We start from the raw sequence: 27,207 nt of genomic DNA on the forward strand, positions 1-27,207 counted from the left end.
TAATTGGAGTTAAGAATCTCATGGGCTTTGTTGCTTGGGCTGTCTTCAAATTGAAATCTTCAGATCTCAGCCTCCTGAGTAGCTAGGATTACAGGTAGGAGCCACTGGTGCCTGGCTATATATAGGATTTGGAGGAAGAGACAATTGATCAAATTAGTCAAAATAATCAACATAAGAGTTGGTAAACAATATGAAAATTATGAAAAGGAAAAAAACTAAAATGAATACTGTGACATTGTATTAAAACTTGAGATTTCAATGTGAACTACTGATTTCCCATGTATAGATAGATAGATGGATATAGAAATGCAGATGTAAACAGGTTCATAAGTACATACCTATATACTTCACATTGTGCTAGAAGAAGACACTCCATAAATGATGAGAAATGTTTAGAAGGACAGAGAATCGAGCTTGCAGAAGCCTCTTGTAATCAAATTTGGGACAGTTTAAGCAAGAAAATAAGCAAGAAAAACAATCCATTATATCGCTTTGAATAAAATAAGAATCTACCTGGGATATAGCTCAGTGGTAAAGTGCTTTTCCAGCATATGCGTGGTGCTAGGTCCATCCCTGACACTGCAATAAGAAAACACCACCACTTGTGAGTCCATAGTGATATAAGTAAATAACAAATGAATAATACACCTGTATTCCTAGCTATTCAGTGTTCCTGAGGAACACTATTTAAAACCAGCCTAAGCAGGAAAGTCTGAGACTTTTACCCTCCAACTGATCTCCAAAACACCAGAAGTGAAACTGTGGGTCAAGTTGTAGAATGCTAGCCTTGAGCACAAAACCTAAGGGACAGCACACATATTCTGAGTCCCAGGACTGGCGCTCACACACACATACACACACACACACACACACACACACACATATAAATACACACACGTAACAATAAAAATTAAGATAAAATAACTGGAAGTAGCCTTAACTACAAAAATTTTCCTCAGATTTTTGAATGACTTGAATAGCTGTATATCGATTTTCATATAGGTTAATTTTCCCATCCACTGCCCCCCTTCATCTTTTGTCTTTAAAAAATAAATTCTGCTTTGGGAGGGACAGGGGCACAGAGTGAAGGGATAAAGGGTCAACAAATGAAGCAGTGGTACTCACTAGACACTATACTGAAAATGGACTATATAACTTGTGGGAACAGGAGGGAAAAACTGGGAGAGAATGAGTGAAAGGGGTAACATTGTTCAAAAAGAAATGTACTCATTATCTGACTTTTTTTTTTTTTTTGGTCAGTAGTGGAGCTTGAACTCTGGGTCTGGGATCTAGCTGTCCCTAAACTCTTCAGCTCAAGGCTAGCACTCTACCACTTGAACCACAGTGCCACTTCCTAATCATTACCTGACTTTTGTAACTGTAACCCCTCTGTATATTACCTCTATCATAACAATAGAAAAAAAATTAAAACTAGTAAACTTCCCCGTCCAGTGTGCATGGTTAGCTCTGGGTGGCATAACAGTATTGCACCCTTTTGTGCAAAAGTAAATTTCCTTGACCAAAAATAAATTCAGGTATGATGCTTTAATGCTGTGAAAAGTTTGCTCAGGTAGGCTGAGTTTTATTTATTTGTTTACAAATCTGCAACCTCTCTTTAGAGTTGTGTTTTTTTTCCCCTTCTGTTTTCTTCCTTCACTTGCTGTTCCAAGGCTTCTTTTGTTCTTTTAATGAGGGTGAAGACAGATGGGTTGGGAAGACTTTTCCTTGTTAAATGATGAGACCCCTGCTGCTTTCTATAACTTAGGCAGTCTTATGGGAGACTAGCACTTCCATTTTTCCCTTAGGGAGGTGACTGCATTGTTTTTACTATGACATTATAAATAATTGGTCTGAATTATGCATTATTAAGAGTGATATTTTTGTCTTGAAAGCTCAGTATAGTAGCTCATAAGCATTTTTCAAAAGAAAAGAAACTTCTAAAGAAGGAAGGACCTTTGTAGTGAATATTTATACAGAGACTGTTTTCAAACAAATCGAATTCATTATTTGCCTGGTAATAAAGACATCTTAATAACAGAAAGCAGTGCTATTATCCGTGTGCTTCTATTAGCCAATTTATTTTGTTTAGATTAGTGGGCAGGATACCATCTGTTACCAGAAATTTTCTTTTCATCAAACCTGCCCCCATTTAGAGTCTCAGTTAAGTAATGTCAGCTGCCCTCTGGTTTAATTTCCATAATAACTCAATTCAGGGGTATAGAGAGAAAAAAAGCATCTAAGAGGATATTGTAAATTGCACCATGCCCTCTGAGAATTTAATTTGGTCATCTCTTTGGCAAGAAAATTAGTGGGAGGAGTTCAGATGTGGAGCAGAGAAAGGCTGAAGAGAGGGGGTACAGAACTGTTTGATGGATGGAATAGCTTATAATGGAAAAAAGGGAAATTGTTTGCAGTAGGATTTTTAAAAATTTCTGATTGCTTCTTGGCAACTTTTTGTTTTCTCAAGATCTCATTTTTTTTTGTTTGTTTGTTTGTTTGTTTGTTTTTGCCAATCGTGGGCCTTGGACTCAGGGCCTGAGCACTGTCCCTGGCTTCTTCCCGCTCAAGGCTAGCACTCTGCCACTTGAGCCACAGCGCTGCTTCTGGCCGTTTTCTGTATATGTGGTGCTGGGGAATCGAACCTAGGGCCTCGTGTATCCGAGGCAGGCACTCTTGCCACTAGGCTATATCCCCAGCCCTCAAGATCTCATTTTGTAAGGCACAGGTAGTAAGAAGATTCCCATTTCATAATTCCAGGACTCTGAAGTATATTTTTTGTATACACTGATATACACATATTACACACATACCACACATACATATATGTGTGCATATGTGTGTTTACATGTATATTTGTACATATGTATGTATGTGTGTAGTATATTTACATAAAGTACATTGATTATATAATTGCCATTAATATATATGATACTATGACACTAAATTTTTAATTTTTATTCAATCATAGGTCCATGACTCCTGCTCAAGCTGACTTGGAATTTCTTGAGAATGCCAAAAAGTTGTCTATGTATGGAGTTGATCTTCATAAAGCAAAGGTAATGAAAACTTTGGCTTTAATGAATTTGCATGTATATACATTATATGACTCAGGTCTATTATGAATATATCACTCTTGTTTCATATAATACTTCTTGCCAACATTTATCTGTGGTATTTTATTTATTTAACTAATTAATTTTTTCTTGTTAGAGACTGGAACTCAAACTCAGTCTCTAATGATTTATGCTCATTGGCAGGTGCCCTACCATCTGAGCCATGCTGTATTTATGGTATTTTAAAACATGCAAAAAGTGGAAGTGGAGGGAGTTAGAAAGATCTTGAATCAGAAGCTATTTTGGCTATATAGCAAAACCTTGCCTCAAATGAAAGAAAGAGAGAGGGACAGGAAAGCAGGGAGGGAAGGAGAAGGAAAAGAGAAGAGGAAGGAAAGAAGAAATGAAGAAAGAAGGAAGGAGAGAGAGAAAAATAGTAGTTTTTGTTAGAATTTTTTAAGTGTGTAAATTGAATTACCCCTTAAAATTCTACTATCAGATTAATTTTCAAAACCAAACAACCATAAAGTTCCAAAGATATAACAGCCAGTACTGATGGCTCATACTTGTAATTTTAGCCACTTAGGTAGCTGAGATCTGAGGATCTTGGTTCAAAGCCAGCCTGGACAGTAAAGTCCAAGAAACATTTAATTTCCAACTAACGAGCAAAGAAAATCAACAATACCTATATCACAGTCATCTAGTGTGTCTACTAAATATGCAGATTCCCAAGCTCCTCCTAGATTTACACTGATTTTGGAGGAAAGGCTACTGAATCTCCAGATTTAATGAGTATCCTGAAGGATTCTAATATATGCTTGACTCTAGGAACCATTAGCGTAAGGTAATGATGTTCATAGTGTGTGGAATCTGAGTCAGCTGCACATAGTAGCACCTAGCAACTGGTTAGAAATTCACATTTCAGGTCCCATCCCAGATTTATTGAATCAGAAACTGGGGGGTGGAGCTCAGCAGTCTGTTCTAATGTGCTTTCTAAGTGATTCTAATGCACAAGTGAACCACAGTGTTTCATTTGAGAAGCACTAGGTTAGGGCATTAGAAACCTGAGCTTTAATCCTGCCTAATACAGTGAAACAGAGAGTGAATCATAAAGGCACTTGCTTTGGCTTGGTTCTCATCTCAGCCTCTAAAATGTCTGGGGAGGTTGTAGAGGATGTGAGGGAGAGTTTAAGGAGAGAACAGAGGCTCAGTGGAACTTAGTGTTTTTGACAAGGAGACTCAAAGCCATGCCAGATGGGAAATAGGCAAAAGAATAATGCTATTTTACCCACAAAGAAAGAAAGTAAGTTCTGGGAAGATATTATATCTGTATTCACATATTTCAAGGAGTGGTATGTGAAGTAGATAGAGATTTTACTGTGGCTCCAAATTGTATACATAAGAGAGTAAAATTGAATCTATAGGGAAACATAGTTCAGCTCAATTTGACAAATTTAGCTTCAACTATAGGATGAGCAACCTCAGAGCATAGAAAGTCCCCTATTGTTAGAGGTATTCCAGGACACACAGAATAATCGCTTAATAGGGATTTAGAAAAGAACACTGAAGCACCTGGTCTGTGACTGAACTAGGATGGCCTTTCAAGGTTTTCCCCAGTCTGAGTATCTGACAGTTTCTTCCTTAAGTTCTGTGGTAATAACGTTTCATTGTTTGGGGGGATTTTTTTCCTTAAGGTGTTTCTCTGGATTGTTTTGGTATAGATCTATAACTTCTGTAATCTCTAAAGTAGATGATAGGAATAGGAGTACAACAAACGAAGTATGTTTCAGGGAATAAAATTGTTTTACTTCTAATTCCTTGCTGGAGGCTGGTGTCAGTTAGGAATGAAGGAGTCAGGTAGCATTTTTCTTTCCCAAATGTAAAACAAATTGTTTCTCCAAAGCATGTCATTAAAAGAGATGTAGTTTTACCCAAAGGTTCTAAAAACATGAGGGCATCTTCTAGAAAATTCTCAGCTACATAGTCACTGCATTTGAAGCTGCATATAATTTCTGCATATGTTATTCTTCTGTATAACTCATGTAAGCATTTATCTTTTTCTCTATACTCATTTTAGGAAAAAATAATCAAGCACTTAATGCTGGGTTTTGATTAGCTTAATAGTCATCTGTCAGGATTAATTTAGGTGAACTTTATTTTCTTTGAATTACATAGATGGTTAATATTTAAAATAATTTCTATAATAGATTGGCATGAAAATATGACTTAATTTTTATTTGATGTTCCCTGTACTTAGGGTTAATATTTACAATTAAAGATACTTAATATCAGTTGTTTTGAATATCTGATATTCTCTTATGCTAAGTTTGAACAGAAATAGCGTCAGCTGTTAACATGATATCTGGAGAGATTACCACCTTATTCAAAAGAAGAATTATACTGTGCATACGTATTTGGTAGTCCTAAATCCTAGCCTCCAAGAAGTCATGCTTGCTGAGTTAGATAAAATATTCCTATGGATCATGATAAGTTAAACTTTATTTTCAGTCGTGTGCTTTGTAACTGGTTTTAGTTGTTGATAGCTTCAGATTATTTAATAATAGCCAATAATATGTTGAGACTTTGCACAAGACTGAAATGTTGGTGCTTTTCTTTTTCAGGACTTGGAGGGAGTGGATATCATCCTAGGTGTCTGCTCTAGTGGCCTTTTGGTTTACAAAGATAAATTGAGAATTAACCGTTTTCCTTGGCCCAAAGTGCTAAAGATTTCTTATAAACGTAGCAGCTTTTTCATCAAAATCCGGCCTGGAGAGGTACAGAATTCCTCTTTCTTTCCTCCCAATCCAAACATAGAACATGTATAAAATAGGCAAGCTAGTACAAGCCTGTAATCCCAGCAATCAGGAGGCTTTGGCAGGAAAGTCTCAACCTGGGTTCCATAGTAAGGGCCCATCTTCAAAACCAACCAACCAACTAACCAACCAACCAACCACTCCTTCCTGTTTTCCTCGCTAAGTAATCTGAGAGATCTGTCTGTTTAGTTAACTATTCACAGGCAGATAATTCTGTTTTCTAAATTGATCAGTTCTGTAATGCTTCTTTCTTTCCTTACTACTGGTCTTCTGGACATTGCTCTTCCTGTACATAGCCATATCATTGCTAAGAGTAAAACCTGCAGTAGCAAACTTGTTCTTCTTTACTTGATGGAAGGGAAGTATTTTGGAATTGAATAGCATGAGATGTTAAAATTGTTTTTAGGGTTAAATTGCTCATGTTTTATACCACTACATTTAAGATTTATGTGTATATGTAATGTTATTGAGAGTGTGTTCTAAAGTCAAGATCTAGATTTTAGGGGGAGATTGGACCCAGGGCCTCATGCATAAATACTAGCTTTTCTATATAATTAGGTGCTCAAGTCTGTACCGGATAACTCAGTTATTAATTAGTGGTCAAATTAGAAGATATAATAATGATGGTCAATTTTTTTTTAACATTCATATTGAAGGGCTGTTGGGGCACAGCAGAAAACTTACGTGTAGGAATGAAAAAAAAGAACAACTCTAGCTCCTTCTCTGACACTTATTAAACAAAAGACCCTAGACGAACTTCAAAGTTCAGCTTTCTTGTTATTTAATAGGGGTAATACCTCCTTAATCTTAGTGATTTAAAGATCAAATGAGATGACAACTGTGAAAACTATAAACAGAATGACCATACTCAATGTCAATTGGCTTTTCTGTGTATATATTGCCATCTACTGGTGAAAGATTCTTCACTATCCGAACCTGATAATTCTGGATGTACAGCCTTAAAAATCTTGGATAGAGATTATCACTGAAGTACATATTTTATACTTTTTTTTTTTTTTTTTTGCCAGTCCTGGGCCTTGAACTCAGGGCCTGAGCAATCTTCCTGGCTTCTTTTTTTGCTCAAGGCTAGCACTCTGCCACTTGAGCCACAGCGCCACTTCTGGCCGTTTTCTGTATATGTGGTGCTGGGGCATCAAACCCAGGGCTTCATGTATACGAGTCAAGCACTCTTGTCACTAGGCCATATTCCCTGCCCCCATATTTTATACTATAGGTTTTTACCTGAACCTAGTCTCTTTTGATGCACTTGGGTTTAAAACTTACCTTAAACTTTTGAATCCCCTATTCAACCAACTAATATTTATCGAGGTCTTTTTTCCTGCCAGTCAATATTCTAGGGACAAGTAATATAGAAATAAAAGAATTTCATCTCTCAGTCTCACATTTTATTGTGGTAAGGCAGAGAAATACATACACATGGAAATACTAATAGATATGACAATAAGAAGTCTTTAACCTCAAAGTGTCAACTATTTAATATATACTAAAAATACAGAATCCTTCCTTACTAAATAAAGCAATCAGGAACAACAGAACACTGAGAAGTGGAGCATTATGACTATGGTAGATGCTTTATAAGTAGCATGGTACAGTAGAGAAGGTGACATTCTGGGTCACTGCAATTTCATATCTGTGAGGCTAAGCAAATAACTTCTCTAACTTCAGCTAGTGTAATGGCAATAATAGACATTCAAAACAAACATCATATTTGTCTTCCATGCTCAAAGCAGGAACAGATGGATGAGAGGACAGTAGGACAGGAGTTCTGGTGGCCCTGGCAGGATATTGTTAGCTTAGGTCAAAGAAGTAGTATTCTAGATAAACTCATGACCAATTAAAACAAAGAAGAAACATTTAGTAATTGAAGAATCTGGAGAGTAGGCCAGGTGCTGGTCACTCATGCTTGTAATCCTAGCTGCTGAGGAGGCTGAGATCTAAGCATCTTGCTTCAAAGCCAGCCCAGGCATGAAAGTTCATGAGAATCTTATCTCCAATTAACTGCCAAAAAGCTGAAAGTGGAGCTGTGGCTCAAGGAGTAGAGAACTAGCCTTGAACAAAAAAGCTAAGGAGCATTCCCTAGGCCCTGAGTTCAAGCCCCAGTACCTTCAGGAGAAATTAAAAAGCTGAGGAATAAATCCAACAAACTCATTATGCAGTATAGTCAGTATAACAGTGTACTATATTCTTGAAAATGGCTAAAAGGAATCTAATATGTGTGAGGCCCTGGTTAGATAATGTCCCAAATACGGGACATTATCTAACGGAAAACAGTGTCTAGACAATCAAAAGTTAACTTAGTTATGTTTCAGAAAAATTCCCAGTATATATGTCTATGTATGAATGTTTTCTGAAGAAAAATAAGATATACAGATTATATGATATATTTTTCACCTTTTTGTTTTTGAAAAAGCCATCTTCCATGAGTAGATTCCTTTTGGTAATTTAAAAATGGTGATTTGTGGGCTGGGGATATAGCCTAGTGGCAAGAGTGCCTGCCTCGGATACACGAGGCCCTAGGTTCGATTCCCCAGCACCACATATGCAGAAAACGGCCAGAAGCGGCGCTGTGGCTCAAGTGGCAGAGTGCTAGCCTTGAGCGGGAAGAAGCCAGGGACAGTGCTCAGGCCCTGAGTCCAAGGCCCAGGACTGGCAAAAAAAAAAAAAAAAAAAAAAAAAAATGGTGATTTGTATTCCTTAAATTGATATCATTCTTTACATTTGCAATGATTTTTTTTTGTAGGATAGTATTTCTCTGGTACTGTATTACTGCAGTTGTCCATGTTTGTTTGTGTCTTTGTAGCAAGAACAGTATGAAAGTACCATTGGATTCAAACTTCCTAGTTACCGAGCAGCGAAGAAATTATGGAAAGTCTGTGTAGAGCATCACACGTTTTTCAGGTATTGGTTTCCTTAAAGGATTTGTCAAGGATAAATTATTTATGAAGGCAACTATTTTTAAGTCTGCTGTTGAAGTCCTGTTCTTTGTATGACAGGCACTTTTATTTAGCTCTGGTGAAATCATCTTAAGGAAGACAAAATGAATCTAGTTTCCCCTTTCAGTTGAAAAGCACACCTTGACATTCCCAGAGCACCTGTTAGTGTGCAATAGGAGGAGAAGAGAAGTTCAAGAAGAAGCACCTGTTTAGCTGGGGGCTCTGTGATTGCCCTTTCTTTAGCTAAGTTAGTCCTGGGCGTGCACTTTGTTACCATGCAGTCTCTCAATAAATAGCTGTGTGGACTTAAGCAAGTAAGTTCATTTGGGGGTTTAGTTTCTTGTTTCTTTAAAATGGTGAAAACATTATAAGAATATAGTGAAAATATTACAGTGCTAATAAGAGATACATATTATATTATTAATGTATGTCTCAGCTCAATTATACTGATTGTTTGAGACGTGGCATAGAACTAAATGATTGCTTGATTAGAAATCTGTTAATAACTATAATTAAATCCTGAGAAGTAGTAAATATTTTTATTCTTGATTTTATTTTTAATTTGCAACCTCAGACTAATATATGTAATTACTCTGATTTTTTTCCCTCAGACTGACTTCAACAGACACTATTCCTAAAAGCAAATTTCTGGCCCTGGGATCCAAATTTCGATACAGTGGTCGGACTCAAGCTCAGACCAGGCAAGCTAGTGCTCTGATTGACAGGCCTGCCCCACACTTTGAGCGAACAGCAAGCAAAAGGGCATCCCGGAGCCTTGATGGAGGTTTGTGTTGAATATTAATGACTTCTTATGAACTTAATTTATTAAGGAGAAGTCAAGGAAGTTTTTTTTTTTTTTTTGAGACAAGGTCTTTCTATGTGGTATAGGCTGTTCTGGAACTTGATGTAGAGCCCTCAGCCTCTAGAGTGCTGGATTACCAGAGTACCTGGATCAAAAGTACAGTTATCTGTAAGATAACCAAGTTGTTACTTGTTATTTCCGTCTAAAAAATATATTTTTCTTTTTAAGGTATTGGGGAATGAATTCAGAGCCTTATGAACACTCTCACTTGTGCTACATCCCTAGTTTTACTTTTAGTTTGTTTATGACTCAGGGTTTAATTATATAGCCCAGGCTAGCCTTGAATCTTGGGATTATAGGCATGTACTACCATATTCAGCTTGGTGGTTATTGAGATATAATTCATGAAATGGTATTTAACAACTCCCAATATCACCATGATATTTTATTGTGATCCATAGTTCACAGTCTTCATATTAAGAAATTGAAAGAAATTTGCCTGTCTTTGTACCTCCCAGGTGATATCTTTTCTTTGACTTGCACATTAGTGTGTGCATAATTAATTGTTGTCCAACATATTCTTTCTTTTTTTGTCAGTCATGGGGCTTGAACTCTGGGCCTGGGCACTGTCCCTGAGCTCTTCAGCTCAAGGCTAGTGCTCTACCACTTAAGCTACAGTACCACTTCCAGTTTTCTAGTGGTGAATTGAAGATAAGAGTCTCATGGACATTCCTGCCCAGACTGGCTTTGAATCGTGATCCTCAGATCTCCGCTTCCTGAGTAGCTAGTATTACAGGCATGAGCCACCAGTGTCCAGCATCCAACCCATAAGAAAAGAAACACACAATTCAAATATGATGTTGGAAGTTACTAACATTTGGAGTTCATAAATGATTTTTATGTCTGTTGTCTATCCCTCCCAAGTATCCCGTAGAGTTAATATCTTCCACAGGTTATAAATGGAGAAACTGAAGTTTGTAACATAAGGTCATTGCTTGAGTCATACAACTATGTATGACTAAAGTGACCCATGGCCTAAGATTCATGAATTGGTTTTTATCTCTGTGCCATGCCACTTTTCCCAGTGAGGACTGCTTCTTGTAATGCTGCCATTTTTTCATTTCGGAACCATTTCTACCTGTAGTAACCATCAGTTCTTAAACTTATACCTGCTTTTCCATGCACAGTACATATTGCCAAGGCTAGCAGTGCTGAAGACATAAATCATTTGGCTCTGCAATATTAGTGTTGGATTCAAACCAAATCCAAGAGGCAAAATAACACATGGTGAAACATGGGCTCTGTTTCTACAATGCCAGGCAGGACTGAATTAATTCTTTGAGAGGAGGTGTGAATACACATGTATAACGATACTTTAACACAACTGTGAGCAAAATATTTTGTCACATCGCTGGGTTTTGTTAGCTTTGGTCTGCCATCTGCCATTCCTGCATTGACTGGCTGAGAGCACCCATTAGGAGGAAGGACTTGCAAGAGGCTACAGAATTTTCATTGAAAAATAAAGCGAGTTTTTTTTTCATTCCTGTTATTTTCCTAAGTATCCTCCTGGAACTTAATTTCTTTCGCTGGAGATCATTACAGGGTAATAAGCATTTCTTTTTTAAATTGGTGGTATGTGAATATTAGCTTTGACTTTTACTTTTTTAGTCTATTCTGTTTTAAGGAATTCCTTTGTTTTACTTAATTCTTTTACAGCATCTAAATTTAAATGTACTGGAATAAATTATGTTTAGCGTAGTTAGTTTAAAAAGGAAGGAAAGGTGGCTGGGGATATGGCCTTGTGGTAAAGTGCTCGCCTCGTATACATGAAGCCCTGGGTTCGATTCCTCAGCACCACCTATATAGAAAAAGCTGGGAGTGGTGCTGTGGCTCAAGTGGTAGAGTGCTAGCCTTGAGTAAAAAGAAGCCAAGGACAGTGCTCAGGCTTTGAGTTCAAGCCCCAGGACTGGCAAAAAACAAACAAACAGAAAAAAAAAAAGGAAGGAAAGAGTATAATATAAATTTTGAAGATTTCCATGAAGAATTAGAAATCTCAGTAAAAGAATGAGTGGTCTATTATTATTTAATCATGTTGGGAAAACAGCTTCATTCCTAGACAATATCAGATAAGTAAGGTTTTACTACAAAGTATGTAAAGCATAAGTACTATCTGAGTGCCTCAGTATTGGTTTTGTTTTAGGGGTAGAACCCACGACCTCTCCTGCATTCTAGGTACGCACTGTACCATCGAGCTATATCCTTAACCCCTCCAAGACTATTTTGCATTACGTTCATCTAAAACTTGAATGCCAAATATTTCAAACCCAAATAATTAATTTTATGATAAGTTGGAACTTTTATCGTCAGTCTATATTGTTATTCTCTCAGCCTACATTGTATATTCTTTCTGTTTATTTTCTGTGACAGTCTGCAGTCTTCTTAAATCAAGATTTGTCAGCTCAGCAACCTGGGCTTGTATGCACTAGATGTCAGTACCACTAGATGTCTCCCCATTTGTAACAATCAAAATGTTTTCAGACATTTACAGATGTTCTTTGGAGGTAAAATAATCCAGAGCTGAGAACCACTGTTCTAAATATTTTGAAGAATAAGAGCTGTAATGCATTGATAAGACTTTGAGAGAAGTTAGAACAGAACTGCAAAGGTGGTTATATTTTTCTTTTAGGATGGGAGGTCAAAGATTTTTATTTATTTATATTTTTTGCCAGTCCTGGGGCTTGAACTCAGGGTCTAGGTGCTTTCTCTGAGCCTTTTTGTGCTCAAGGCTAGTGCTTTACCACTTGAGTCCCAGCACTACTTCTAGCTTTTTTCTTTTCTTTTTTGAATAGTTAATTGGGGATACAGAGTCTCATGGGGACTTTTCTGCCTGGGCTGGCTTCAAACCACAATCCTCAGATCTTTTTTTTGGCCAGTCCTGGGTCTTGGACTCAGGGCCTGAGCACTGTCCCTGGCTTCTTCTTGCTCAAGGCTGGCACTCTGCCACTTGAGCCACAGTGCCACTTCTGGCCATTTTCAGTATATGTGGTGCTGGGGAATTGAACTCAGGGCTTCATGCATATGAGGCGAGCACTCTTGCCACTAGGCCATATCCCCAGCCCCCCCCCCCCCTTTTCTTTTTGCCAGTCTGGGAGCTTGAACTCAAGGCCTGAGCATTGTCCCTGGCTTCTTTTTGCTCAAGGCTAGCACTCTGCCACTTGAGCCACAGCACCACCTCTGGCCTTTTCTATGTACATGGTGCTGAGGAAGCGAACCCAGGGCTTCATGTATATGAGGCAAGCACTCGGCCATATTCCCAGCCCAATCCTCAGATCTTAGCCCTCTGAATAGGATTACAGATGTGAGCCACCAGTGCCCAGCTGGAAGATCAAAGATTTTTAATTCTTATTTTTTTTTTTTGGTGTGTGTGTGTGTGTGTGTGTGTGTGTGTGTGTGTGTGTGTGTGTGAAGGGCATCAAATTCTTGCTCAGCTCTTTTGCTCACAGCTGGCCCACTTCACTTCTGGCTTTTTGTGGTTAATTGGAGATAAGAGTTTCACTGATTTGTCTGCCCAGGTTGGCTATGAATCATGATTCTCAGATCTCAGTCTTCTGAGTAGCTTGGATTATAGGCATGAACCACTAATGCCTGGATTCATATTATTTTAGACAAATGATTTATTATGAGAAGAGAAAACAGATGGCTCAAAGATTTGCCCTGGACAAGCATCAAAAAGTAGTACATGTCTTATCAGAAAAGTCATTTATCAAACTGTTTTGTAATCATTCCAAAGAGACTCAAAGTAAAAAAGCGATCAATCTGAATTCTTTTTTCCTAGAATATATATTTAGATTCTTGAAACCACTGAAAAGTGAATGTCTATTTCAGAAAGACTTCATAGAAGAATGTAAACGTGATTACCCCTTTTTTTCCTCCATAGACTACATTGTAGATTCTTGACACTAATAAATTATAACATTACTACAGTTTCATATTTTTTCTTACTTTGATCTTGTCCTCCCTGAATTTATGACACATGATCATAAACAAATCTTAGCTTTTCCTTCAAAGGTACCCATTGCCCTTGGTTGCTCAGAAAAGCACTGATGATTTATGTTTGCCTTCTGTGTGATGGGCATTGGAAATGTTAACATTTCTGTACATCCTGGACTTATACTTATTTCTCCTGGTGATTTTTACAGTAGTTCAGTGACTCTTGCCTTCACTTATTCTTCTCTTTTCTCTTTTGTATCAAGCAGCAGCTGCTGATTCAACAGACCGAAGTCCTCGACCCACCTCTGCCCCAGCCATTGCTCAGAGTCAGGTTACAGAAGGCATTGTACCAGGAGCATCTGTCAAAAAACCACAGAAGGAAACAGTGAAGGCTGAAGTGAAAGAAGAGCCACCTGAGCAAGCTGAGCCAGAGCCCACAGAGGCATGGAAGGTATATCTTCCACAGATACAGCCAATTCATGTTCTGGTCTCAAGGTCTTAACTCCCTAACTAGGAAGGTTTTCAAAGTAACCAAGTGTTATAGAATACCAACAAAGTTATTTCTTCTTTATTATTTCCAAAAGAGGTTTCTCATAAACCTATAAAATATTTTCATAGAATTTCATCCTATAGACTACAAGTTGTCTATCCAGTCAAGAAGTTTTCAGGGGGCTGGGAATGTGGCTTAGTGGTAGAATGCTTTCCTAGCATGCACGAAGCCCTGGGTTCAATTCCTTAGTACCACACAAACAGAAAAAGCTGGAGGTGGCGCTGTGACTCAAGTAGTAGAGTTTTAGCCTTGAGCAAAAGAAGCTCAGGGACAGTGCCCAGGCCCTGAGTTCAAGCCCAGAACTGGCAAAAAAAAAAAAAAAAAAGTTTTCAGATGACCCACACCTAGAAAAATAGGCTTGGTAATATGCACCAACAAGATTGCCTTTTAAAATAATTTCCACTCATCCAGAAAGAACATCCTTTTTGCTTAAGATTCAGCCTACTATTGTGATTAAGCCATGATTTGGTTTCCTCAAATGAATGCATGTATAAATAACAGAATTGTGTTAATACAGTTGTTTCAATTGTAAGTAGCATTGCAAGAAGTTCTGTTTTGTAGGAGAGGTTATGCTGCTGAGTTGTTTATGATGAATAATTGGAGTCATAGTCACTGCACTGAGTTGAAACCACTAATTTAATTAGCAGATTTCCCACAAGTAACAATAATAAGCTGATCATATATATATATATATATATATACATATATATGTGTGTTTGCATATTTTTTTCCTGATACCAGGGCTTGAACTCTTGTTCACTTGACCCATGCCTCCAGCTGAACCTTTTGCTGGATATTTTGGAGATGGAATCTCTCAGACGTTTCTGCTCAGGCTAATTTTGAACTGTGGTCCTCTTGATCTCAGCTTTTTGAGTATCTAGAATTACAGTGGCTGAGATCTTTAAATGTTCACATTTTGGGTTTTTAAAAAAAAAAAAATTGTGCTGGTACTGGGGCTTGAGCTCATGTGCTTGCTTGGCCTTTTTGCTCAAGGCTGCATCTACCACTTGAGCCATACCTCCTTTTCCTAAATGTTTATAAGCTTTTTAAATATATTTAAACAATGATGCAGTTGAGATGCGAGTTCAGGTCTCACTGCTGTCAATGGGAATTACAAGAATCATAAGAATTGTGTTTTTATTTTATTTTATTTTTTGTATTGTACTATGGCTTGAACCCAGAGCCTCTCTCTCTTGCTCAGCTTTTTTGCCTCCAGTGAACATTCTACTACTTGAGCCACATCTTCAGTGGAGCTTTTCTGTTAGTTAGAGTTAGTTGGAGTTAGTTAGAGTGTCTCATAGACTTTTCTGCTCCAGGTGGCTTCACACCACAATCCTCCTAGTTAATCACCCTGAGTAGCTTGGATTACATTCATGAACTGCCAGCACTCAGCAAGAATTGCATTTTTATATGTTTTTTAAACTTCAGACTGTAGAAGGCCCAAGTAAGCGCTTTCACCTTGGCTTAATAGTTTCTTTTGCAATCAGATCAATATCTAGTTTCCCTGTAGAACAGTGGACGATCTGGCTCTGTTTTTACTATTTAAAAAAACAAAAAAACTGCTGCACCTGGATGTGTTTCATTTGACAGTACTATGGAGTTTGGTATTATCTTACATTTTTTCCATTCAATCCTAGAGAAAGTAGCACAGTGTCATTGTTCTCCCTGGTAATGCTGCTTACTAACCATATGTAGATGAGATTCTAGAAAATATTTAATGATACACAGTAATCATTTCATCTCTTAGACAATTTGTTTTCTGATTTTGAAATAACCAGTGCTTTAGGCAATTGTCACTATTACTTTGTTTCCTCTTACTAGCCTGTTTTTAAAAAGAATTACTCTATTTTCTATATGTAAAATAACTATTACTAAAGGTATTTCGTAATTATATAAACAATTTTAGACATTCATTTCCTGCTGTTAGAGACAAATCTTGTTCTTCTGCCAAAAATGTTGGTTCTTTATTGCTAGAGTGAAGATTGCTGTGTTGAATGTTGGAACAGAGGCCTGTGTGTGCTTATTTATAAATCGACCTTGAAAGTAATCATATATGTCAGTTGCAATTTGGGTGGAGTTTATTTGGATGTTTTGTTGTGTAATAAACTGAAGATTGAAACTTCCTTTTCCAATGTATGGTCCAACTAACAAAATCTTTTGTATTCTCTGTTTGGTGTCATATGTTGTTTTTTCCATGTATGTTTTAAACTAAAACTTATCTATTTCTATCATGTATATTAAACATTGGTAACTTCATTTGTAAATTTGTTTTATAATAGTATTTAAAGTACTTCCAGATGGTTAAAAAAAAGCAAAACAAAAACATATGGCCATAGTATTAAAGAAGCCTAATTTTTAGTAGGTTTTTTTAAATACATAAATATAAAAATTTTTTTTAATCCATGGAAAGATTACCCTAGGTTTCTCTTATGATAATTTGAATGTCTGTATTAACCTCTTCAGCCTTGAAAATGTGATAGTGAACTGTTACAATCATTGTTCGGAATACTATCTTTCCCTGGAACAGCTTCATAAAACTACATCATGGTGATGACTTAGTAACATATTTCACCCCAGGTTAATGATGCAGTGTATTTGAAAACCCTATGCATAGAAACCTAATAATTTAAAATGTTTTTTTACCACTTTATTTCTTAAATGTAGGTGGAAAAAACCCACATCGAGGTCACAGTACCTACCTCAAATGGTGACCAAACACAGGTTTGTGCCAACAAGCCCCTGTTGTTCCTCCCTCTCAGTTTTTTCTTCTCCCTCATTGACCCCTCCATAAAATAATTACAAGATGAAGGTTAAAAAAACTTAAATGACCCGATATTTTATCATTTTTTTTCTTTTTTGAATTATGGCCAAACAGAAGCTTGCAGAAAAAACTGAAGATCTGATAAGAATGAGGAAGGTTAGCCATTTTTCACTTTCACAAAACTCCATTTCCATTTACTCTCTCTGACTTACAGTGCATTAAAAAGACAGTGATTCATTCTTTTCATTGATTTCTCTTAATCAGAAGTTACTTTGACAGAGCAGGTGTACATACATACGTGTGTGTGTATATACATATGCATATAATGACAAAGAAATCATAATCTTATGCTTTAAGCAAGCTTTTCAGTAGGAAAACTTTTCTAATAAATATGAGGCTCAAACCTATCCTTTGTTTTCAAACTTTGAAAGAACTATTTCAAAATGACATCATCATTGATGATATTTTATACCCATTTCTCATAAAAACCATCATAGCAGCAAATCCCTTTATTCTTAGTAACTATGAATTTGATTGCTGTGTGCCCCATTCTTCCTAACTACCTTCAGGATGAATCAGTTCTTACTGACCATATTTATTGGCTGGTTAAGTATAAACTATTGTTAGATCTTTTTAATAAAAGATCTTAGAGATCTTGATATTGCAGAAATGCCCCCCCCCAAAGCTAACGTGGCTTTTTTTTAAACTAATGTTTTAAAAGTATTTCTCCATGATACATGTAGTTTCATAACTTTTCAGAGTCATGTATTAGGGTAACATGTAAATAGTTCAGTTTCAAAACTGAACATAAAATAGCTTATTACATAAGAAGCCAATGAAGCCAGGAGCACTGTCTATTTAAATAACATCATCACAATCTTCCATTATTTATAAACAAGGTCATCTGTTTTCTAGTGTTACCATGTTCTCTGTGTGTCCTTGTGGTTCTGTGACCATTTCATGTTGGCATATGTTGCACTGCAGACATTTAATTTTATGTATTTTTTGGTTTGCCAATTTGCAGTTTTCTCCCGCAAGAATAAATTTTAATTTTTTTATGCTTTTCTGTTTCCCCCCCTTTCATTTTCACAGAAAAAGAGAGAGAGACTAGATGGTGAAAACATTTATATCAGACATAGCAATTTAATGTTGGAGGTTTGTATGAACTTGAAGCTTATTTCAGTTGGTTGCCTGGAACCTCTGCATTCTTTGCTGACCCCCCCTTTCTTCATTCTGTGCTGCCTTTGGGTTTGCATGTCATTGCATGAGAGAATTTTAGATTTAAAATTTCTTTGCATGTTGATAAACATGACACGCAACTTTCTCACCTTCAGATTCTTTTTAGTTTTCATCCAGCATACTATCCCCCCTCAAAAAAATATATGATTGGAACTCTCTCTGCTTCTCCTGGTTCCATTGTTTTACCCCCTTGCCCACAATACTACATCACTGCTAAAAGTTTATTGGATTTTTAGTTCAAAATGGACTTAAAATATTAAAAATAGCAGCAATATATTACTGAAGTAAAGTTGGGCAGTGGTAAAATACAAGAAAGAAAGGAGTCTAGCATTTAGTAAATAGTTAACTATAAGGTAGTTTTAAAACACGTTGTTTTTTAAAACAAGCCTGTTTGCTGAGTGCTAGTGGCTCATGTCTATAATTCTAGCTACTCAGGAGGCTGAGATCTAAGGATTGCTGTTCAAAGCCAACCTAGGCAGGAAAGCCCATGAGACTCTTATCTCCATTTAACTTCCAAAAAAGCCAGAAGTGGAACTGTGGGTCAAGTGGTATAGTACTAGCCTTGAGCAAAGAAGCTCAGGAGCAGTGCTCAGACCCTAAATTTAAGACCCAGGACTCAGGTGTGGGCATGCACACGCACCTGCATGTGTGCACATACACACACATACACACCTGTGGCTATAGAATTTTACTTTTAAACCTGAGAAAGTTGAAGCTTAGAGAAATTAAGTCATTTTTCTATGGTTACAGAACTAGTATATTGGAAAGCTAGGACTGAGAAGTTATATAACTTTATTAAACTACAATTTTATGCTTAAAAATAGTATCATTATCTGCTATAAGATTTGTAAGATTATTTTGTTGTTATATTCAACATTGCTTAGTTTTTAACCAGACTTATATTAGTATAGTGTATTTTGTCTTAGAGTATAAAACTAATAAGAAGATTAGGGGAATTCCATGAGGAAAAAATATGGAAATTGTAGTTATTCCACCTGGGAAAAAAAACCTGAGACCAAGTTAGTTTATATTCCACAAATACTTCTAGATAGAAGTCGATAGCTTTACATCTCTATTCAAGGCAGAAACATAAGAAAGGAGCATTTGTCTTAACTGTCAAGGAAATTTAAAATATGGTTTTTACCTTCAGAAAACTTACAATGTGGTGAACTCAGGAAAGAAGAAACAATATTCAGGTAAACAAATAGCAATAACATGATTACAAGTTATTAGAAAAGTTTTGTAGGAAATAAATAATATGCTTTGGTAACAAAGAGGATTTACTTCAAGTAAGATGGACAGGAAAGATCTCTCTAAAGAGACATATCTTACTTAAGACCTAAAAGATGAAAATGTGTTAAACATGCTAAATATAATCAAACTAGAAATTTGAAAAAGAAAACCTTTTTAAAAGTTGATCTTTCTTTATGGCCTCCAAGAACCTTTTAAGCTCATCACACTATTTGCTAAAGCATAGTATTAGCAAAAATACAAAAAAATTGAGTACCTGCTATTTATAAAGTACCTTGATAAAAGCAAAAAAAGGATGGCCAGCCTTTATCAAACATATATTGAATGGTGGGCACAATACCAAGTATTTTACATATATTTGTGTTCTATAATGCAAATTTTGCCAAGGTTGACTATTTCACAATTGGAAACTGAGTTTGTTTTACCCATATTTGAGACCTGAATGGTTCTGTCTTTGGTGATTAGATAATAGATTTGAGTTGATCTTTACTCAACTCTATAACATCTCCCAACTCTATATGTAACTGTCCAGACCAGTGCGTCCTCAGTACTCCCTTAGCTGGAACCTGCAGTACCAATCATATATTTATCACTTGTTTCATAAGGTGTGTTATGACTCCTGAGACTCACAAAGTCCCTGTGTGTGGTGTGTTTTTTTTTCCTCTGGCATTTTACTGACAGCCACGAGAGGGGATGTCTAAATAAGTGTGTGTTTGAAAATTAAAACTACTAACTGACTTTTGAGAATATTTTATATTTAATGAACTGTTTGATTTGATTGCTGCTAAAATTATAAGATCATAGGCCTCAAAAGTTATCTAATCTGAACATAGCCCAAACAGCTTGACTGATCATCATTCTTTAGTAATCATAAAAGTGTTTCTCCACCCCACTCCCCCAAGAAAGTTCTGTCAAGTTATCTGTCACTCTAGCAGGTTTTTTTTTTTTTTTTTAAGCATTCCTTTTCCTACCCCCACCCCAACTAACGCTTTGTTCTGGCACAAATAAGGTCGAGTTCATTTTTAGATCTACCGCCTCCTCCTCCATCTCCCAGAGAGAACCTGTAGCAAATGTCTGTGACAAATTCTATTTGGAACAGGTCCCTTTGAGATCTTAATTTTACTCTGTGCCCCCACAGGTTTCCAACAAAGCCAGCTAAGATGGATGGAGAAAACTCCCTTAGAAGCTACTGGTTTTATGGAAAAATTTGTTTTTCTCAGGTTTCAAGCCAATTGAAAGCTAGGCAAAAGGAGATATACAAGGAAATATACAAAATCACGACTCTCATGTAAGAGGCTAACTCAAGGGAGTCATGGTTTTACCGCAGCATCACTTACTTGTTTTTGTTTTGCTCCATTCACACTTTGGTGAATGTTGTGGTGAGTTGTTCTTGGCACAAACAGATTTCATTTCCAGTCAGGGGCTTTGGTCACAGGGCCTTACATGCCTGATGGGTCTCAGTTGCTCAGGCCAACACTGGTCTTTAAACTTATCTGTGCTGTTCTTTAGTAGTAAATATGCTTTCTTTGCTTTCAGCTAGAAGCAAATGCAAACAAACTTGTTTCCTTTGTGTGAAGCCCATATTTATAAGATACATTCATATTTTATCTCAACAAGCAAGAAGTACTCTTATGAAGGAGAGAGCTATGTGGCTTCTATTTTGGGGTTAGTTTTCTCTTCGGTCTCAAAATAAATATATATGGGTCAGTCTTGCAAAATAAAAAGAAGATACTAGTAAGTAAATTTTCTGAAATTATCTCCAGATTCATGCATCTCCTTGGTTTTTTTCTCCTATCCCATTTTTCTTTTTCTTTTTCTTTTTTTTTTTTTAACCAGTCCTGGGCCTTAGACTCAGGGCCTGAACACTGCTCCTGGCTTCTTTTTGCTCAAGGCTAACACTCTGCCACTTGAGCCACAGCGCCACTTCTGGCCATTTTCTATATATGTGGTGCTGGGGAATTGAACCCAGGGCCTCATGTATATGAGTCAAGCACTCTTGCCACTAGGCCATATTCCCACCCAATGGGATATTCCTCTTTGACTTTTTTATTTTTTTTGCCAGTTCTGGGGCTTTTGGACTCAGGGCCTGAGCACTGTCCCTGGCTTCTTTTTGCTCAAAGTTAGCACTCTGCCACTTGAGCCACAGCGCCACTTCTGGCCATTTTCTGTATATGTGGTGCTGGGGAATTGAACCCAGGGCTTCATGTATGGGAGGCAAGCATTCTTGCCACTAGGCCACATCCCCAACCCCCCATTTTTCTTAATACTACTTTTAAAAAAGTTTTGTTTTTTTTTGCCAGTCCTGGGCCTTGAACTCAGGGCCTGAGCACTGTCCCTGGCTTCCTTTTGCTCAAGGCTAGCACTCTGCCACTTGAGCCACAGCGCCACTTCTGGCCATTTTCTGTATATGTGGTGCTGGGGAATCGAACCCAGGGCCTCATGTATACGAGGCAAACACTCTTGCCAGTAGGCCATATCCCCAGCCCTTAAAAAAGTTTTATTTAGCTGAAACTTGTGTTGCTCTTAGAAAAATAAAACAAAACTTTTAAACAAAAAATTTCATAAATTTGATTTAAATAAATTTGATTCCTCCCTTTCCCTCCCCCAAAATGAAGCTGTTTCCCACAAAGCCAAAAAAGAAAAACGAATCCCAAAATCCACACAGCATATTAGGAGATATATTTAGCATTATGCTTTCCTTGGATACAGAGCTGCCCTAATAAACACAGAATTTTTCTACAGTCATTGGGTGAAAGATTCCAAATATTGTAATCTCAAGCTCTAAATTTTGAGGGGTTTTTAAAGTGTTGTTGAACAAAGAACATTTGAGTCTTTTTTTACAAGTTTAATTTACCAGACTATTTTTGGCCGTGTCCTTTTTTTTTTTTGGCCAGTCCTGGGCCTTGAACTCAGGGCCTGAGCACTGTCCCTGGCTTCCTTTTGCTCAAGGCTAGCACTCTGCCACTTGAGCCACAGCGCCACTTCTGGCCATTTTCTGTATATGTGGTGCTGGGGAATTGAACCCAGGGCCTCATGTATACGAGGCAAGCTCTCTTGCCACTAGGCCATATCCCCAGCCCCCAAGTGTCCTTTTTGAAAGTTATGATATATCTCTTTTTTCATACATATTAATATTTCTAGTCTGTGCTTTATTAAGCTTAGTTTTGATCACCCATCCCTAGAACATTTCCTTTAATAATTTGCCTCTATCTTTAATTGCCCAATATTCAAATCTGCTGGGACAGTTCGATTATTTTAAGTTGATATCCAAAGCATTTGAGCTCTTGTTATCACTTCCAATTCAATGGTACTGGAGGTGGAACCCAGGGCCTTGGGCATGCTAAGCAAATACTCTACCACTGAGCTATAACCTCAACTCCAGAAAGTCTGTTTTAAACTATACTAAGAAATGAGTAAGAAACTTTTAAAATCTGGAAACATGAGGCTTTTAGTTTGTATAAATAATATTTGTAAAGAAAGAAGTCATTATGTTACATGACCCAAAAGTGATTCTCCTTGCCTCATCCCCCACCCCAGGGAGGTAGTAACAATTGACTTTGGAGGTTGGAACTGAGAATTTTGCTACTAAATTCTTCTATCAAAATGAAACACTGAGATCTGAAGGATCGCAATTCAAAGGCAGTCCAGGCAGAAAAGTAGGAGTGGAGGCATGGTTCAAGTGGTAGAGAAGCTAAACTACTAAGCTGAGCAAGCATGAGACCCTGAGTACAAATACCCCAATACCGCCCCCCACTAAAAGCTATTTTTTAGGTATCAAAAAGAAGAACTCTCCATTTGCTAATTGAGTAACAAAATTATCTCCAGCGGATATAGAAGGACAGTGTATTGCTGTTGCTCAACATAGGCTCAACACGGCACAACAGCCTGTGGTAGAAGTTGAAAATCCTTCACCATATCCTTCATTTAATAGTTTAGTTATCTATCACTATTGCTATTCTGCCTGAGCCAAACCTAAATCAGTTCTTAATCAAGCTGAGGCTAATTAAATTGTGGGATTACCTTCTTGAGATGAGGAATTGGAGATCTGGTTTTGTGTCATCTTGGAAAAAAAGAGTCATAAAATTAAGGAGTCACTCAGGAGTTACATAACTCCTGAGAGCTATTGGATTGTGATGATTTACTGTTTCCAAGAAAAGCACTTTGTTTAAAAAAAAAAGGAAAAGAAAGAAAGAAAAGAAACAAAGCAAATATACCATGCTGTATATTTACAGAGTTAATGCAATTTAGGGATTAGTAACATCTATCCTGGATATGGTGTGTTTTCTACCAGTGCCCAGTCTCTAATGGGTTGTGCTTGTTGTGTTTTTTCCTTAATTATTTATTATTTTACATCTTTGTCCTTTCAACTTTAGGATTTAGACAAGAGTCAAGATGAGATCAGAAAACATCATGCCAGCATCAGTGAGCTGAAAAAGAACTTCATGGAGTCTGTACCAGAGCCACGGCCTAGCGAGTGGGATAAACGCTTATCTACGCACTCGCCCTTCCGAACTCTTAATGTCAATGGGCAGATCCCCACAGGAGAAGGAGTGAGTACATTGTCCATATGACTGGTTATGAGGAAGAATAGAATAAATGTTTTTATATGTTAATACCCTATATCTGAGAAAATAGAACTGAAATTTTCTTTGGTCCCACTATAATTTATTGCAGTGTTAAGGCATTCATAATTGAGCGCTTACTGTTTTTAAATTATGGATACAACTAAGTTCATTTTGTAGGACTCATTTAGAGTTACTAGTAGATGATTAGGCCCTGAGAACTGGCTCTGCAGCTGCATGCTCTGGCTAGTGTGTGTTTATAAACTGACTATAAGCCAGTAAAGCTTTGTTTATGTTCAAAATGTGCCTTCCAGAAAGTTTGCTAAATTTAGGAAGTTCAAAATTGGAAAGGGACTAACTTTTTAAAAAACTTTATTTGAACATTTGTACAACTTAGAAATGTCTGGAATGGTTGCCCATAATTATATAATACACCAAGAAAGTCCATAAGCCAGAAAATGCAAAACACCAAGTATCAATGATTATATTCATTTAAGAAAAACAACTGGTGATTTATTTGTATCTTTAGTAATAATATCAAACTTTTCAAGAGATGTTTTTATAAGATTGTCACAATTAGAAGAAGCCAGAAATACTTTTCAGGGGCTGTTCTTTTTTATTTTTATTTTTTTAAGTTTTAGCAAGAATTTGTTTTAGTATAATAGGATTAGATTAGGGAGAAATGGAGAAGAGAGAGAAGCATTTTCTACTTCTAATGCAAGAAATGGGAGTTTACGACTTATGTTATTTATTATTATATCATTAACTATTTAAAAAATCTTACAACTAAGCCTGGCACTGGTGGCACTGGTGTAATCCTAGCTACTCAAGAGGCTGAGATCTAAGGATCAAAGTTCAAAGTCAGCCGGGGCAGGAAAGTCTGAGAGACTCTTATCTCCATTTAACAACCAAAAAATCTAGAAGTGGAGCTGTGGCTCAAGTGGTGGAGCACTAGAATTGAGCAAAAAAGCTCAGGGACAGTTCCAAGCCTAGCCCTAGCACACATATCCTATACCTGAAATAAATGAATTTGTTTAATGAAAACACCTTAAAAGCTTCAATATATATCCAACAAGTCTTTAGTCATTATACATTAAATATTTATATAAATAACAATGATTCAATGAATGATTTTAATGATTTTTAAATTGTATGCTTGTTGTATCCCAAAACAATAGCAACTGTAGTTAAGAAACTAAAAACTGTGGTTTAGCCAACCGCAGTGGCATATGCCTATAGACCCAGCTACTCAAGAAGCTGAAGCAAAAAGACCACTTGAGTCTAGAAGCTTGAGGCAGGACTGGATGACATAGTAAGATCCTAGCATAAAAATACAAAAGAAGAAGAAGACCAAGTGTCTGTAGCATACATCTGTAGTCCCAGTTTTTTGGGAGGCAAAGATCAGGAGGATCGTGGTTTGAAGCTAGCTCATGCAAAGTTTTCATGATCTCATCTCAACTAGTAGCTGGGCATGGTGGCCTACACTTGTCATTCAAGCTATCTGGGAATTATTGATAAGAGCATTGCTGCCCAGGCCAGCCTAGATAAAAAATAAGAAGGAGACCCTGTCTCAAAAATAACTAGAGCATAAAGGACTGGAGGCATGGATTAGGTGATAGAGTGCCTCTGTATAAGTGCAAAAGTCCTAGTTTCAAATCCTAGTGCCTCTACCAAAAAAAAAAGAAAAAGAAAAAAAGAAACCTAAGGGCCAGGAGCTGGTGGTTCATACCTGTAATCCTAGCTCCTTAGGAGGCTGAGATCTGAGGATCGTGGTTCAAAGCCAGCTCGGACAGGAAAGTTCATGAAACTCTTATCTCCAATTAACCACCAGAAAACTGGAGGTGGTGCTATGTCTCAAAGTGGTAGAGTGCTAGCCTTGATTGAAAGAGCTACCAAGCCCTGAGTTCAAGCCCCATGACTGTCATTAAAAAAAAAAAGAAGAAGAAACTTAGGTTTTTAATTTTTTTTCAGACTTCTTGGTAAAGTATCCAATTATTACTTATTATTTAGTTTCTGGAACTAGAGTAGAGGATTAAAGGGTAATCCACAAATAAAACTTTTTATGTGGGCTGGGAATATGGCCTAGTGGCAAGAGTGCTTGCCTTGTATACATGAAGCCCTGGGTTCATTCCCCCAGCACCACATATATAGAAAATGGCCAGAAGTGGCGCTATGGCTCAAGTGGCAGAGTGCTAGCCTTGAGCAAAAAGCCAGGGACAGTGCTCAGGCCCAGAGTCCAAGCCCCAGGACTGGCCAAAAAACAAACAAAACTTTTTATGTTTTACAAAATCATTATTAAAATTGGCTAACAATTTTCTGAACAAAGTTAAAGCTATTTCACAAGTGAGGCTAGAAAATACCTGAGTTAGTGGGCGACCACCACGAGTGATAGAACACAGGAGTTCTTGCTCTTCCTTGTCCTCTCAGTTTCCATTCCCAATAGACATGAAATTTGTGCTCTAAATTGAGGTCATGTGCCCTACTTTATGGGTGAGACCACCACTCCTGGCATCATATAATTTGTTTTGATATGTACCTAGAAATAAGAAATATAAAAGTCAAATAGTAGTTGTGATTTGACTGAGAGGGTCTGGCTAATCAACACCTACCTGACTGGCTTTGAATAAGTCATTGCTCTTGTTGGGCCCATTGATGGAGTAGATGTTCTGTAATATCCTTGCTAACTGTGAAGTGCTACAAGTGAAAAAGTGGCTTGTTGCTGTCTCACCTACTAACCCTAGCTGCAAATGATAACTGCATGTTTCCTACAAGTTCTATTTTTGACTCTGAAAACTGACCAGAGTTGTTCAAAAAAGCAGCTTGGTACTACCTTGAATAAAATTGGATAAATCTCTATCAATCTCTATTTCCAGAAAATGGGTCTTTAAATAGGAATCCTTCAGAAATCATCTTAGGGCTGGATTGGGGAATAGCAATGTCATTCCGTAAACTTTAAAGAAATGACGTTTTATCAACTAGCTTAGATATACAAGAAATATGTGAGCAATTTTAGCTTTATGCTTACATATATTTGTCCCTCTAACTAAAGAGTGGAATGAATAAGAATTATACTGCGATGCTCTTTTATACTGGGATAATTCCACTTTGGGGGATTTTTTTCTTTATTAATAAGGATAATATTTCTATTCTCTGGGGATACCTCTTCCACCTTTAACAGCATTGTTGTTGCATTGTAAGGCAACTGAATTTTATATAATTTGTGTATGCTCAG

At 37.1% G+C, this 27,207-nt stretch overlaps 1 protein-coding gene and 1 long non-coding RNA gene across 26 annotated transcripts in view; one reads left to right on the top strand and one right to left on the bottom strand.

The window, feature by feature from the left end:
* Window positions 1-27,207, top strand: part of Epb41 (erythrocyte membrane protein band 4.1) — a 160,911-nt gene that overhangs the window by 94,792 nt on the left and 38,912 nt on the right. For 10 of the 25 annotated variants that reach the window (XM_048350691.1, XM_048350677.1, XM_048350688.1 and 7 more), the window contains 9 exons: window positions 2,969-3,056; window positions 5,675-5,827; window positions 8,688-8,785; window positions 9,432-9,604; window positions 13,876-14,063; window positions 16,827-16,883; window positions 17,038-17,079; window positions 18,016-18,078; window positions 23,787-23,963. In XM_048350691.1, coding sequence (XP_048206648.1) covers window positions 2,969-3,056; window positions 5,675-5,827; window positions 8,688-8,785; window positions 9,432-9,604; window positions 13,876-14,063; window positions 16,827-16,883; window positions 17,038-17,079; window positions 18,016-18,078; window positions 23,787-23,963 — 1,039 coding nt within the window. The remainder of the gene's footprint in view (window positions 1-2,968; window positions 3,057-5,674; window positions 5,828-8,687; window positions 8,786-9,431; window positions 9,605-13,875; window positions 14,064-16,826; window positions 16,884-17,037; window positions 17,080-18,015; window positions 18,079-23,786; window positions 23,964-27,207) is intronic. The other 15 variants (XM_048350674.1, XM_048350683.1, XM_048350685.1 and 12 more) reach the window with 7 other exon arrangements.
* Window positions 9,800-27,201, bottom strand: LOC125354826. Its single transcript, XR_007211551.1, has 3 exons — window positions 26,353-27,201; window positions 23,293-23,298; window positions 9,800-9,810 (listed from the first exon to the last, which is right to left on the bottom strand). It is a non-coding gene; the product is annotated as an uncharacterized LOC125354826 (long non-coding RNA).

Source organism: Perognathus longimembris, chromosome 7 (assembly GCF_023159225.1).
Source record: "Perognathus longimembris pacificus isolate PPM17 chromosome 7, ASM2315922v1, whole genome shotgun sequence".
In the NCBI taxonomy this organism is placed as follows: Eukaryota; Metazoa; Chordata; class Mammalia; order Rodentia; family Heteromyidae; genus Perognathus; species Perognathus longimembris.